Genomic DNA, 15,685 nt, shown 5'->3' on the forward strand with positions numbered 1-15,685 from the left:
AGGCACCACCTGCACTTTCCCGGGCACCCACCGCAGAGTCAGGTACTCCCCTCACAGCCACTCCATCATCCTTTAGGGCCATCAGATCCTCACTCCCGCTTCCTCCATCACTCCCAAACACCTCACCTTGTCCTGGTGTTATCGGCTGCGATGGTGCTGGGGAGGTATCGTCGTCCTCATCCTTGACCCAGGTAGGGACTCCCCTGGGGGTGCTCTGCTCCTCTACGATGGTACACTCCTCATCCTCCGAGTCAGAGTCTGTGCCAGGTCGCAACATGAGTGCAAAACGCCTTTTGTGGCCCAGCTGCTCTGCGAGAGGGCCCCCTATTCTTTCCAGGCCAGCAAGTCTGGTCTTCTGGACCCAGATTTCACCCCTTAGGGCAACCAGCTCTTCATTTGTCCGCACAAACTCCAGCCTCCAGCTTATGCCAAACCTATGCTTGATAAGTTTGACGTTTCTTTTCAGCTCTTGCAGGGTCTCGGTGCAGTCTTTGACTTCACGCAGCCATAGGATTACATTGTCTGCTAAGGACCCCTCGGATGGAGGGCTGTTATCCCCCTGGTAAGGTGTAGAGATAGGGGGTGTATAAGCTGGCCGCTCCATGCCTGGAGCGGCCAGTTAGAGCAGGAAAGCCCCTGCCCGGAAAGGCCCGGAGCAGGGACTTCAGGTCCAGCAGTGCCCAGAAAGAAAGCTCCAAAGTCGGCTAGAAAAACAGCTTGAAGAGACCCCTCCTGGAAGTCAGCTCAGGAGCAACACACTCACACTACTGCAGGGAAAGTCCTGTCCTGTCATTTCACCCAGTTTGCTTCCCTAGTAAAATGATTCAAATGATTTGGTTCAAAGATCCGGATCTTTTCAATGATCCGATTCAAATGATCCGAATCCATAAAAAGATCCGGACTTCCTATCACTAACCTGGAGCGGCTGCTTTGAGAGCTGCATAACGCAGCTCAATCTGACGTCCAACTTCAACACCACCACGCGTTGCGTTAGGGGCACGTTATGCGACCACAACGTCCCCTAAAACGCAACGTCTTGGTGGGAAAGTAGCCTTAAGGATATAGTCAACTTATTATTTCCTGATCTGAAGTGAAAATAAACTTATGACATAGTGATTTGTATGTGTAGTACAGCTAAGAAATAGAACATTAATAGCAAAGGAAAGAGTCTCATATTGTAAGAGCTTCTCTGAGCTCTCCGACTCAACTTGGGTCGGCTACTGTCCTGTTTTCTGAAGCACCTGTACAACTTCACATAAGATTTTACTGCAGAGAAGTGCAAAGGGTCATTAGCTCTGCTCTGTTTCACAGTTTAAAATACAGAGTGTGGTTTGTAAACTGCAAATATTAGACAATAGTGCAATGTTATAAGAATAAGCTATTTAACTGAAAATAAAAATAAGAGACACTTTTCTTTGATACTAATGTTTTACTAATTATCTGTACTACACATACAATTCATTATATCAAAAGTTTTTTTTTTTGCTTCAGTGTAATATGATGCTCCTCCCCATTATTCTGTACATCTTCCGTACAGTAGCAATACCAGTAACTAAAAGATTCTTTACAGAACTTTCGACCCTAACACAGATGTCACTATTAAGCTTGAGATGGGAACAGACAGGCAAACATCTGAGTTTTTTTCTATTATTCAATCACTCTGCAAACCTCAAGATACAGAATATGATACCAACGTCTCTGATCAGCTCATCCCAATGCAAGTGAATAACATACAGTAACATCAGGGGCGTAGCAATAGGGGGTGCAGCGGTAGCGACCGCATCGGGGCCCTTGGGCCAGAGGGGCCCTGAAGGGCCCTCCCTCAACAACAGTATTAGTTCTCTATTGGTCCTGTGCTCATAATAATCACTTCTATATATACATTGAGTAGTGGTAATCATTAACAAGATATTCCCCATCCCCTTCTTGCACCTCTGACACTGTAGTTGCCATTGGCAGGTTTTGGTGCGCTGTATCAATTGTTATGTATAGAGTGCCTGGGGGGCCCCATTGTAAAACTCGCATCGGGGCCCACAGCTCCTTAGCTACGCCACTGAGTAACATAGCTACACCCACAGCCTGCCTACAATCTACTTCCTTACAGCATAGCTGAGCTCTGGAACTACTGTATTTTTTGGACTATAAAGGCCCATACACACGTCGGATTTCCGCGAACGACGGGTCGTTTGAATGTCCCGTCGTTCGCCCGCTAAATCGGGCGTGTGTACAGACTGTCGTTCGCTTGATAAGGGTGAGTTTGAGCGATCGGCCCGTCAGATCACTCAAACTCTTCCTTATCAAGCGAACGACAGTCTGTGCACATGCCCGATTTAGCGGGCGAACGACGGAACGACGGGACGTTCAAACGACCCGTCGTTCGCGGAAATCCGACATGTGTATGGGCCTTAAAGAGACTCCGTAACAAAAATTGCATCCTGTTTTTTATCATCCTACAAGTTCCAAAAGCTATTCTAATGTGTTCTGGCTTACTGCAGCACGTTCTACTATCACCATCTCTGTAATAAATCAACTTATCTCCCTCTTGTCAGACTTGTCAGCCTGTGTCTGGAAGGCTGCCAAGTTCTTCAGTGTTGTGGTTCTGTGATGCATCTCCCCCTCCAGGCCCCTCTCTGCACACTGCCTGTGTATTATTTAGATTAGGGCAGCTTCTCTCTTCTCTCTTATCTTTTACAAGCTGGATAAATCCTCCTCTGAGCTGGCTGGGCTTTCACATACTGAGGAATTACATACAGGCAGAGCTGTCTGCACTCTGCAGGAAGAAACAGCCTGACACTTCAGTGGAAGATAGCTGCAGGGGGAAAGAAAAACACAAATGATCTCTTGAGATTAAAAAGGAAGGCTGTATACAGCCTACTTGTGTATGGATGTATTTTCTATGTGTGGACATACTGTACATCAACCTACTTCCTGTTTTGGTGGCCATTTTGTTTGTTTATAAACAAACTTTTTAAAACTGTTTTTAACCACTTTTAATGCGGCGAGGAGCGGCGAAATTGTGACAGAGAGTAATAGGAGATGTCCCCTAACGCACTGTAATGTTTACTTTTGTGCGATTTTAACAATACAGATTCTCTGTAAGACTCACTTTTTCTACCCCAGAAGTGGGGAAAAAATGCCACTACAGGCCCATACACACGTCGGATTTTTTCGAACGACGGGTCGTTTTAACGTCCCGTCGTTCAGTCGTTCGCCCGCTAAATCGGGCGTGTGTACAGACTGTCGTTCGCGTGATAAGACTGAATCACTCTTATCAAGCGAACGATAGTCTGTACACACGCCCGATTTAGCGGGCGAACGACGGAACGACGGGACGTTAAAACGACCCGTCGTTCGCGGAAATCCGACGTGTGTATAGGCCTTTAGTCTTATAATCCAAATGTAGGTAATTCCTGACTTGTGAACGCCTGCCAATACAATCCTCCAACCTGCCGCAATGTCAGTGACCTCCTGTAGTGTGTCCATGCAGAGGAGGACACAGGGACAAACGGAGGACACAAGGGGGACACAAAGGGGCATAGAGGAGGACACATGGGGGACAGAGGAGGACACAAGAGGTACAAAGGGGGCATAATCCACAAGATACCCCTTCACCATGGATGCAGCGGGTTTAGTATATATTTTTTCCCCTGGTTTTGTCCTCTAAACCTCGGTGCGTCTTATGGTCTTATAGTCCGAAAAATACGGGTATTTGCAATTTGTACTTGGGATGGATCTTGGAACACACTGGTAGGCAGAGCCGGGACAAGGTCCTCCAGCACCCAAGGCTGAGACACTGAAGTGCGCCCCTCCATCCCTCCCACCCCAGCTGTCACACACGGATTGCTATTAGACAGAGGTGCCCCAGGGTCCCCAACACTTTAATCTCTAGTTATCTGGCTTGCAGTCACTGCCATGTACCCCTTTTCTTATTTCTCTGCTTCAATCACAATAGGGGAATGATAGCTGAGTGAGTTGTGCGCCCCCTCCTACACTGCGCCCTGAGGCTGGAGCCTCTCTTGCCTCTGCCTCGGCCCGGTCCTGCTGGTAGGGCCCTCCCTCCTTATGTATCATACTTGATTGGGCACTCCGCCCACAGAGTTATATTTATTTCCTTTTAAAGGGACCCTGAGCTGAGAATAAAAGTTAAATTAGGACTTACCTGGGGCTTCCTCCAGCCCTCCCCCCGTTGCCCACGAGGTCCCCCGGCGTCCTCTTTGTCCCGGCTCCGGCAATCCGGTGACTTTGGCTGAAGTTGCCTACGTGCGCCTCCGCTGCTCATCATCACGCCGGCCGACGTAAGAGTCCTGCGCATGTGAGGTTCTCAACAACTGAACAGCGCATGCGCAGGACTATTAGGTCGGCGCGAGGACGCGCAGCGTGCTTGGCGGGGGCGCACATGGGCGATTTCAGCCGAAGTAACCGGATTACCAGAGCCGGAACCAGAACTACGGCGGAAGGGACTAAGAGGACGCCGGGGGACCTCGCGGGTTACGGAGGGCTGGAGGAAGCCCCAGGTAAAGCCAAATTTCATTTTTATTCAGAGCTCAGGGTCTCTTTAACCCTCTATTAGAAACCGCCAGGGGGCAGCACAGCAGCATCCCCCCACCCGCTTTGATCAGGAAATCCCGTTCAAAGAACGGGATTTCCTGGAGGGCTTCCCCAGTCACCATGGCAACGGGTGGGATGACTTCACCGACGTTGTGACGTCAAAGGGAGTCCCGATCCACCCCTCAGCGCTGCCTGGCACTGATTGGCCAAGCAGCGCACAGGGTCTGGGGGGGGGGGGCGCGGCGATCGGCGGCTAATCGGCGCGGAGCGGCGGCAATCGGAATGCACACGCAGCTAGCAAAAGTGCTAGGTGCGTGTTGCAAAAAAAAATTTATGCAAATCGGCCCAGCAGGGCCTGAGAAATCCTCTTGCGCGGCATAGCCTGAACTCAGCTCGGGCTTACCGCCAGGAAGGTTAAACAATACCAGTTGCCTGGCTGTCCTGCTGAGTCGGTCTCAAGCTTGGTAGACTGTTTCAATTAGCAAACTGCAGCGAATCCCTGTGGAATAGGCCTAGTCAGGTCTATGTTGCCGGTGCACAATCCCTCTGTGGGTCACCACTCCACACACGGGTTAATGTAGTAAATACGAAGGAGGCACTCAATTGGCTTCAAACTTGCGTTTTATCAAATCCCAGTAATACACTATTGTATTGGTGTATTACTGGGATTTGATAAAACGCAAGTTTGAAGCCAATTGAGTGCCTCCTTCGTATTTACTACATTAGACTGTTTCAATTATGATTGGTTAATCAGTGACCATTTTTACCACCTCCATGCAGTATGAGGGTTTTCCTACACAATCTGCTCCGAGACAGGTAAAAAGGGCGTGTGACATCTGGGTGCCACCATAGGCTGTAATGTGAATTATGGCTATAGCTGCGCTCAGAGGGTAATTTGGGTGCTGGCAAAAGATGGAGCCCAAATTACGTAAAATACACTGCAATTCACCCGCCAGCAATAGCTAACAGCTGAATTGCATCTTACCCGAGTCCATATGTGCCTGGTAGGGATGCTCACCGCGTTCCGCTGAATTCATTTTTCGCGATTCCAGCTGGAATTTGGTGATTCCGTTTCGTCGCATCGGAATAGAATTGCCTTAGCGCTATAGAGGAAATTCTGCGGAACGATGCGTAATTCCGGCGGAATGCGGAATTTTGTTAGCCGATCACAAGGAGGCCCCTAGAAGAAGTTTAAAGTGAAAACAACAGGATTTCTTCATGAAAATCGGAATTTCTGCATCAATCAGAGGCTTACAAAAACCACCTATACGGATTTCTGCATGAAAATCTGAATTATTTCAGCACCAATTACAGTGTTAACAAAAACCAATCAATCCTATGTTAGCAACCAGCTCCCTAGCTATCTCACCTATCCCAACCATTTTGTATAGGTCCCATTGCTTACGCGACACCTCCTGCGGCACAAAAAACACCGCCATGGGACCACGGCTAGGTTCCATGGCTTAAGCGGCACCTCCTGCTGCAAAAGAAAAAAAAATTGGCCGGGGGAACAGCCACTAGGTCCCATGGGCTACCATTTAGCGTAAACAAGGTTTCATTTGCGATTACTTTAATTTTTCCGCCGGCATGTGGAATTCCGCGGAAATGTAATGGCGACGGAATTTAGCGCTGGCGGAATTCCGCAATTCTGGCGGAACGGAATTTGCTCATTCATATCATCGCTATTGCCTGGAGGGGGAATGAGAAGCTACACCACTGGTAAATTTGCAATAGCAGGGTGAGCCATTTTTTTGGCTTCACCCTGCGCCCAGATTTCCCTGCGCCCGTTTCACATGTATACATCTGCTCATAGTATTCAATATCTGTTGAACTTCATCTTAATAAGTTTATTGAGCCTATAAGAGCCACTATCGTAAAAAAAAAAGTAGGCAGTTAAAATCTGACAGAACCGGCAGGTTTTAAGTCAGTCCATCTCCTCATGGAGGATTCTCAGGGTTTTCTTTGTTTTCAACAGCATTTCCTGAACAGCAGTTGCAAAGTCTAACTGACAAAATAGTGTGCAAGCGAGTACGGAGGCTGACTGGTATCTTACTATTGTGGCAGTTACACTGCTGTTCAGGAAATGCTGTTGAAAACAAAGAAAATCCTGAGAATCCCCCATGAGGAGATGGACTGGTCCGAAACCTGTCGGTTCTGTCAGATTTTAAAGAGAACCTGTAACAAAAAAAAGTTCCCCTAGGGGTATTCAACTCGGGATGGCGAAGCCTCAGGGTCCCAATGAGGCTTCCCCTCCCCTGTAGCTGCAGGCAGTCCAGCGCTGGCTCCCCCGAAGTCTCCCGGAATCCTCCGACAAGCCTGACAAGCGCTGATTTATTTACCTTCCCTGCTCCAGTGGGGGCGCCGTTGCAGCTCTCAGCACCGAGATAGGCGAAAATAGGCGATCTCTGTCAGGCCCGCTCTACGGCGCAGGAGTCTTGCACCTGCGCTGTAGAGCGGCCCGACAGCGATCGGCTATTTCCACCTATCTCTGAACGGAGAGCCGATCCTGCGCCTGCGCAGGATCTATCGCAGCCGCTGTGGGACACAGGAGGACAGGGGAAGCCTCAGTAGGATCCGGAGGCTTGCCCCACCCGAGGTGAGTACCCCCCAGGGGAGGTTTTTAGAGTTATAGGTTTTCTTTAACTGCCTAGTTTTTTTATGTGAGTAAACCACTATAGCCTGATTGGGCACTTGCTGCAGTATGTGTAGACACTGTTATATAAATGGGAATGTTACGCAAAAAAGTAATGTACCCCGTAACTTACCTGAGGCTTCATCCAGCCCCCTGAAGTCGTCCTGGTTGCTCGCCCTCATTCTGTGTCGCTTGGTTCCACTGTTGTCCCCCTCTGGGGAACTAGGAGAGTCGTCGGCCACGGCATGGGGCCGGCCACGTGCCTCCTAGATTGCTGGGCATGCGCAGTAGCAATTATTACTTACTGTGCAAGTGCAGGATGCACCTAGTTACGGGAGCGCGATGGAGAAGGCATGCAGCACAGGCCAGCAGCACTTAGAGGGTGACAGCGGAGGAACAGAGCAGCATGGAATGATGGCAAAGCACCAGAAGGGCTTCAGGGGCTACAAAAAAAAAAAAACCCAGGTAGGTAACTTGGCACAATATTTTTTTTATTACATTTCCTTTAGACTAGTTCCTTTTGAACTAGTCCATCTCCTCATAGAGGATTCTCAGGATTTACATTATTTTCAAAAGCCTTTCCTAACTGCCAAAATTGTAAAACACTGGCCAGTCTTCCTACTGACTTGCACACTATTTTGGCAATCAGACTTAGCAACTGCCGTTCAGAAAAAGCTTTTGAAAACAAAGAAAACTTTGAGAATCCCCCATGAGGAGATGTACTAGTCTAAAACCTGTTGATTCTGTTAGCTTTTAACTGATTACTTTTTTCACTGTAAAGTAACCCCCCTTGGAGTTTTTATTTTCTGTGATTTACTTACTAAAAAATACATATTTTATTACATATACATAGCTAAAAATGTGTATTTTGCTGAAGATGTGATGTTCCTGATCTCTATGATTGTAGGCGGCGCGGGGCGTGTCTTCCCACACCTAAACATTCCACAGGTGAGAAAAGTGAAACAGTGCAGAGAACTGAATGCAGCACCCACACACCTCTCTTCTGCGGAGAGGTCACAGCCCCGCCCACACGTATCCCCTCCCACACACAGCCCTGACACCCTAGAAACCACTGAAGGCGCCAGACACACAGCACTTCAAGTTCTTCCAGCCAGCTGCAGCAATGAAACGCAAAGAGGGATGCACATCCACGTATGGAACGCAGCGCAAAGCACGTAACCCATACGCAGAACGAAGACGGGAAACGTATAGGAAAGGAGCGTGACTGGACCAATAGCAGTCAGTGGAACGCAGAGATCCGTCAGCGTGAAACGTAGCGTCGGGAAGCTGAGTGAGTGGAACGCGGCGTACAAGGCGCTGAGAGGGCGGAGCCCGGAGGATCCCGCAGACATGGCGGAGCTGGAGACAGCCTCGGAACATGAGAGGATCCTGAGGGAGATCGAGAGCACAGAGACCGCCTGCATAGGACCCACCCTGCGGTAAGACGGAGAGCGGCCTGTGTGTGACTCCAGTGCGGCCGCCAAACCAACACACGGGGATTCCAGTAACACCTTCACTGACCAACTGTGCTGTGCCTGGCTTACTGCGAGACTTCCTAACGCTTCTCCTGCAGGAGATACAGAGCTGATCAGAACCGAACCTGTACTGTACACGTGTGGCTCTGATCGCAGTCCTGCCTAATGCTTGAAGAGGAAACTTGACGTTTCAGGAGCTTGCAGTAACCCATGTATAGTCTTTACCTGAATTAATGGTTGTTGGTTTGATGTCTGTATTTCTGCTCCTCAGTCCCCGCGCGCGTCTCCCCAGGGAGACGGGCCGCCCCGCGCGCGTCTCCCCGGGGAAGTGTCAGTCTCAGGCGCTCCCTCCGCCTCCTCCACAGCTCTGGTCCCCGCCCGCGTTCCTTACCTCCAATCAGAGGGGAAGAAAGGGACGCAGGCGGGGAGCGGCGCTATGAAGGAGGCGGGGGAGCGCCGAGACTGACACTTACAGAAGTGAACAGCCGACTGAGATACGCCGTGTGTCGACAGCATGGCTGGGTGATTTATGGGGGCATAGCAGAGCGCGGGTGGGCTTAGGGGGGATCGGGATAGCAACAGAGGCTAGGCAGTATATGCAGCCTCTATGTGCTGTTAGCATTCTTAAAACCCACCTCGGGTTCTCTTTAAGGTTATTATGCTGTTGCTTATCTTTTAGAGCAGTGTGGAAGTTCTGAGTTCAACCCCGCGTGTCTATTTATTTTGTGTGTGTGTATGTGTGTGTGTCTGTCTGTATGTATGTGTGTGTGTGTCTGTCTGTCTGTCTGTCTGTCTGTCTGTCCAGGGCTGTGGAGTTGGAGTCGAAGAGTCTGGGCAATTTTGGGGAGTCGGAGTCGTTGATTTAATAAACTGAGGAGTCGGATAATTTTTGTACAAAATCCATATCCCTGTTAAGTATTAGACGTCGGAGTCTGAGCCATTTTGGGTACCCGGAGTCGGAGTTGTGGTTTCATAAACTTTGGAGTCGGAAGATTTTGTACCGACTCCACAGCCCTGTATGTGTCTGTGTGTGTGTGTGTGTGTGTGTGTGTGTGTGTGTGTGTGTGTCTCTGTCCCATTGGTCAGATTTTTCAAATATTTACAATCAGGAAAATTTATTTTAATTCTCAAATTGGTTAGAAATGAAAACAATTGTATTGCATATAGAAACCTCTCCTCCTTCAAGCCGGAAAGAGGGATTGCGCCAGTGTTAGGTTTGCAACACGGCTAATAGGATGCATGCAAGCTGTTTGGAATGTAGGGCGACCTGCAGAATTTTGGATAAATAACCCCTTGTATACCCACCGCACACCTGTGCCAATTAAGCCTCATTTGAATCACGGGTAATCACTCGTGAGAACAACCCTGCGGACCAATAGGAGATCAGTGAGGCAGGGAAGAAGGGGCTGGAACAGCTTACAACTTTGGTTGAGGTCTCTTTACATATTCCGGCTACACACATGGCAGCTTAGAATTTTTGATTTCCTCTCTTTAAAGCGGACCTGAACTCAGAACTTCCTCTCTGCTATAAAAGTTAACAGCATAGTAACCTTTAACCTCCTTGCCGGTTATCCCGAGCTCAGCTCGGGGTAACCTGTGCAGGAGGATTTCTCGGGCCCCGCTGGGCCGATTTGCATATTTTTTTTTGTTACAAGCAGCTAGCACTTTGCTAGCTGCTTGTAACTTCCGATTGCCGCCAATCCGCCGCGCCGAGATGCCTCCCCCCCCCCCCCAGACCCCTGCGCAGCCTGGCCAATTAGGGCCAGGCAGCGCTGAGGGGTGGATCGGGATTCCCTATGACGTCCCGACATCGGTGACGTCATCCCGCCCCGTCGCCATGGTGACCGGGGAAGCCCAGCGGGAAATCACGTTCTGAGCCGTCGCAGCAGCAGCCGACACTTAAGTTTCATTGCCAGCACGGTATCCTCCCTTCATGCCGCTCTCTGTCCAATAGTACAGCGCGACTCTCGATGTCACATGACACATGAAGTCACATGACATCGGGAACCGGAGCTGTACTAATGTAACGGACAGAGCAGCATGAAGGGAGGATACCGTGCTGGCAATAAAACTTAAGTGTCGGCTTCAGCTGCGACGGCACCGAACATTAATTACACAGAGAGGGGAGAGAGAGGCAGCCCATCTTTGCACGGAGATGTGGGGGAGGAAGGGAAGGGGAAAATGTACAGCATGAATTCAGCGCTGGCAATGGGAACTGTGTCACTTCTGCTGCAGTGCTCACTGTGCATCACATCGCACAGAGGGGGGAGAAAGAGGATGGAAGCACAAATTGACTTTAGCACTGCGGGGAAGGGGACAGAAAGAGGCACCTTCCCAGCACATAACATTACAGAGTTGTGCTGGGAGGGAGGGGGGATTTTCAGTGTGTTGCCGGTATTTGTATGCTTTTATGTTGGGTATACTAAAATGTTGGAACACCAGTGATTTAGCACTGTGGGGAGGGATAGAGAGATGCTGGCTGCTGGGGCTCTGGGAAGGGTGTATTGTTTAAAGCGGACCTGATCTCAGATCTTTCTCTCTGCTCTAAAAGATATGCAATAGCATAATAACCATTAAAAGGTTTGTATCAGCTGTAGTGTGTCTACTTCCTGCTTTCATGGAAGCATGCATATTGTTAACATCCTGCGCTTTCAAATGAGCTTATCTGCCTTCTCAGGTGACACAGGGGAGAGATCAAATTACAACTTGTTATTAGTCACAGATGAGGGGGAATTAGACAGGCTAAACTCTCTTAATACATACAGGGTGCATTTCTCTATGTTTTCATTATGTCCAGTGCAAGGCTTCAAGTCTACTGTGCAGCCATTAACTTTGCTACATAGACTTATACTTGAGTAATTAAATAATTCCAACTTAAGAGGGTCAAATATTGGGGTCGACTTATACACGAGGTCGACTTGTGTCCGAATATATACGGTATCTCTCGCTACATGCTGCGCTGCCTCCTTGCCGGGGGAATTAGACCGGCAAGGAGGTTAAAGAAAAACATTTCTTTGTTACAGCTGATACAAATCCTGCAATAAATCTGCAGTGTGTCTACTTCCTGCTTTCATGGAAGCAGACATAGGGTTAACATCCTCTGTTTACAAATTAACTGCTCTGCTGAGACTATCAAGATTCCTGTGCTGACACAGCTGAGAGATCAAATTACAGTTGTAATCTGCTTTTACTGCTTCTCAAAATGCTTGTTGTTTGTTGAAACTGGATAGAAATTATGATTTTGGTTTTTGCATATTTATTCCAAGTCTATTTGATAATATAAAGAAAAAAAATGGATTGCCTCATATGAAGAATCTAAAGCCTAGGATATGTCTTCAATGTTGACTGGCCAATGAATGGGTCAGTGTTTACCTCCTCTATGTAGTGTTGGGAGCCAACAGATTTGAATACTGAGCAGATTGTGATACTGCATGAGTGTGGTAGAATTGGTCAGTGATTGGCCAATCAAAGTTGATGGTGTGTACCAGGCTTAAAGCGGATCCGAGATGAAAAACGAACTATAACAAGTAACTTGTCTATATATCTTATCTAAAGTTTAGATAGTTTACACAGCAAATATAGCTGCAAACAGCTTTAATAGAATATGATTGATTATTCCTGTGATACAATGACAGCAGCCATGTGGTTTGTAAGCATTACACAGAGGCAGGCTTATCTGCATCTTGAGCAAAAAAACCTAATCCCCCCTCCTCCTACCCCCACCCCTCTGCCTCTGAAATCTCTGGCTAGTAACACCTCCCCCTCCTTCTGCCCAGACTGAGCTCCCATCAGCCCTTGCTACTGTCTGAAAGTGCCAAGGCTCTCTGAAAACCTGTGGGCGTGGCTTGTTTAGTCTATAGGGAATTAGAGTATTAAAACAAAAACAAAAAAGTATTTGGCTTGAGGAATGCCCTATAAACAATAGGAAAGGAACACAATTCTGCAATGAGTAAAAGTTTACCTCGGATCCACTTTAAGGCCCCTTTCAGACCTATTGCACACTACATGCGATTCCACTTTTTTTATTCCAACCAATTTTTGATTTTGATAAAAAAAAAAAAAAAAAAAAAGGAATGCATGCTACTATGATTTTTAATCAGAATCAAAAATCAGATTGTATAAAAAATCTGAATCGCACGTATTGTGTTCAGACAAAGCATAGTCAGAGTAAGAGGTAACGGATCATGACAGGCAGCAATCAGATACAGGCAGGGCTGTGGAATCGGAGCAATTTTGGTTACCTGGAGTCAGAGTCGGTGGTTTCAATAAACTGAGGAGTCTGAGTCGGATGATTTTTTTTAACTAAATCCACAGCCTCTGTAAAAATTAGACTGAGTTGGAGCAATTCTGGGCACCTGGAGTCGGGGGTTTCATAAACTTTGTCACTCGGATGTTTTTTTGTACCGACTCCACAGCCCTGGATGTAGGCGGGTCAGCAGGCCAAGGTCAAAGATGGGTAAACGTCAATAAGTGGGTAACTTGAGTATCAAATGCTATTCTAGTGCTGCAAAAATCCCAGCCAAGTGCTTCTGTGCGATAGAGGCTTTTTATATTGGGCATATGTGAAGTCAGTTAGGCTCCCTGCACACTGCAAATCTGATCTGCGATTCCGATTTGCAATTCCGATTTTCTGAATGTTGTTTACTGAATGCTATCAACATAAAAACGCAGAAAAAAACGCAGCATGCAGTAACGCTAGAAAATCGGAATCGCATGTAAAAAACTATTAAAAATCGGAATCGCATGCAGTGTGCAGGGAGCCTTACAAATTGTGCAGTAGTGTTTGCGCCAACATTTTATGCTATAATACTGAGCCATGGACATTTGCACATCACCTGGAAGCCGGTGTGTGTTGGGTAAGCCTGTATGATAGTGACTGTAGCCCAATATACACAGTCACTGTGTCACATTCCATCTTTCCAAGACTGACCACCTCACTTCTTCTCTGCTCACTTTTTACTCATACTTGTCCTGTGGGCAAATAACACAATTTGGTACTTATCCATTAGCCGGGCGCATTCGGCAGGTGGCGCTAATTACTATTCCCCCTCCAGGCCGACATGGATAGTAGGGAAAGATGTAACTCTGGTGGAGTTTTGTCGCCACCTAGAGGATGCGCCCGGCTAACGGATAAGTACCCAAAATTTAGATACATAAACCACAAGCTAAAGCCTTATAGAACGTAAAAGCAACTTTCCTCCGTTACTCCTTCCGGTGAATCCTACTGGTTGTCAGTTAAGCCGCGAGCAGCCAAACTAAAACACCATCGCCTCTCCCTGCTTAATATTTATGTATTTATATAGCGCCGACATAATACGCAGCGCTGTACAGAGTATATTGTCTTGTCACTAACTGTCCTTTAGAGTTGCTCACAATCTAGTCCCTACCATAGTCATATGTATGGCGTAGTAGTGCATGTATCATAGTCTAGGGGCAATTTTTAGGGGAAAGCCAATGAACTTATCTGTATGTTTTCGGGATGTGGGAGGAAAAGGATTGCCCAGAGGAAACCCACACAGACACAGGGAGAACATACAAACTCCTTGCAGATGTTGACCTGGCTGAGATTCGAATCGGGGACCCAGCGCTGCAAGGCGAGAGCGCTAACCACTACGCCAGCGTGCTGCTTAGCTGCAATCCCTCCACAGGAGATTTGGGTGCAGCTGGCTCCACCATAGACTGTAATAGGAATTACGGCTATAGTGATGCACAGTGAGTAACTTCGGCACCGTCAGGAGGCGGAGCTGAAGTTATTTTTAAAACCCTGTTATTTGGTAGCCAGCAATAGCTGGAAGCTGAATTACATCATTCCCCACCATCCATGTGGACCTGGAGGGAGAATAGTAATTAACACCGCCGGGAACTTGTGCAGCAGCAGGGTAAGCTGTATATCAGCTGTATCTTGCAAGTCCAAGTCTCCCGGCGGCGATACTCGTACGCTGTATGGAGCTTTGAGGAAGCCCCCTCATTGGCTGAAAAACGTGTGCATAGCTCTCACCTGTCCCTCTTTGGGAGCCCTGTTCCCCTGTCCCTCTTTCTCCCTCATTTGTCCCTCTTTCTCCCTCATTTGTCCCTCTTTCAGGACTTTTGTCCCTCTTTCTATGTAAATATATATGTATATTCCTCTACTAAAAAATGTTTGACTCTAATCTTTATTCCAATCCTTTAAATTGATATATTACTAATCCTACCTAATAAAAGGCAAGTGTCGCTGCATCCCATGTCCGTCCGTCAGTGCTTTTTGCGCACTGCGCATGTTCAGGGACGCAGAGACACTGCCGAGAGCCGGAGGAGGACGGGGCCAGAAGGGGGGTGTGTGCGTCGCGCGCCGCGGGCGTGCGCTGTGGACACGCGCACTGCGCATTAGGGACAGACCTAGCCCGTTTTTAAACAGGCTTAGGTCCACTAGTTGAAATGTTAATATGTAGGAAAATGAACCAGGATAGAAAGGACCAGTGTGGTTTGAATTATAAAACATATTTTTCTTATGGAATCTTTATGGTATGCGTGACTGGGGGCATGACGGGCGTGGCTTAAGTGTCCCTCTTTCTCATCTCAAAAAGTTGGGAGGTATGCACCGTGTGTCAGGTATCAGTGTGAGTTCTCTGCGATGTTTCAAGAAAGCCAGCTCTGTATTCAACTCCTATGACATTTAAATGGCCTAAACAAATGAGACATGAAGATTACAGGCTTTGATATTGCTAGATTGTGAAACATGAAGGCCACGCCCACGTTTATCACATCTGCGTGGCAATATTTAGTGTCAGGGTGCGGGAGATACGATCTTCATTTGTGTAAATATTTTTGGTATGTGTGTTTGGATGAAAACGATGATTGTCATGCTGTCTTTGTATGGTTTTGTACACGTAATACGTTAATAACGTTTTATCATATTTAGGAGGACATCATATTCTAGGGAACATGATCTGCGCAGGGTGGAAAAAATGTTTTAGCAACTTCTTTAGTTATGGTGCCCATACACGGTACAATAAAAACGTTCTATATTCCCCAATTATTTGACCAAAATGAT

The 15,685-nt window shown here is 47.6% G+C and overlaps 1 protein-coding gene across 3 annotated transcripts in view; it reads left to right on the top strand.

The window, feature by feature from the left end:
* Positions 1-8,443: 8,443 nt before the first annotated feature.
* Positions 8,444-15,685, top strand: part of EXOC6B (exocyst complex component 6B) — a 416,257-nt gene continuing 409,015 nt past the window's right edge. For all 3 annotated transcript variants that reach the window (XM_068274255.1, XM_068274264.1, XM_068274274.1), the window contains exon 1: positions 8,444-8,619. In XM_068274255.1, the coding sequence (XP_068130356.1) occupies positions 8,531-8,619 (89 nt within the window). In that variant the 5' untranslated portion in view covers positions 8,444-8,530. The remainder of the gene's footprint in view (positions 8,620-15,685) is intronic.

This window comes from Hyperolius riggenbachi, chromosome 1 (genome assembly GCF_040937935.1).
Source record: "Hyperolius riggenbachi isolate aHypRig1 chromosome 1, aHypRig1.pri, whole genome shotgun sequence".
In the NCBI taxonomy this organism is placed as follows: domain Eukaryota; kingdom Metazoa; phylum Chordata; class Amphibia; order Anura; family Hyperoliidae; genus Hyperolius; species Hyperolius riggenbachi.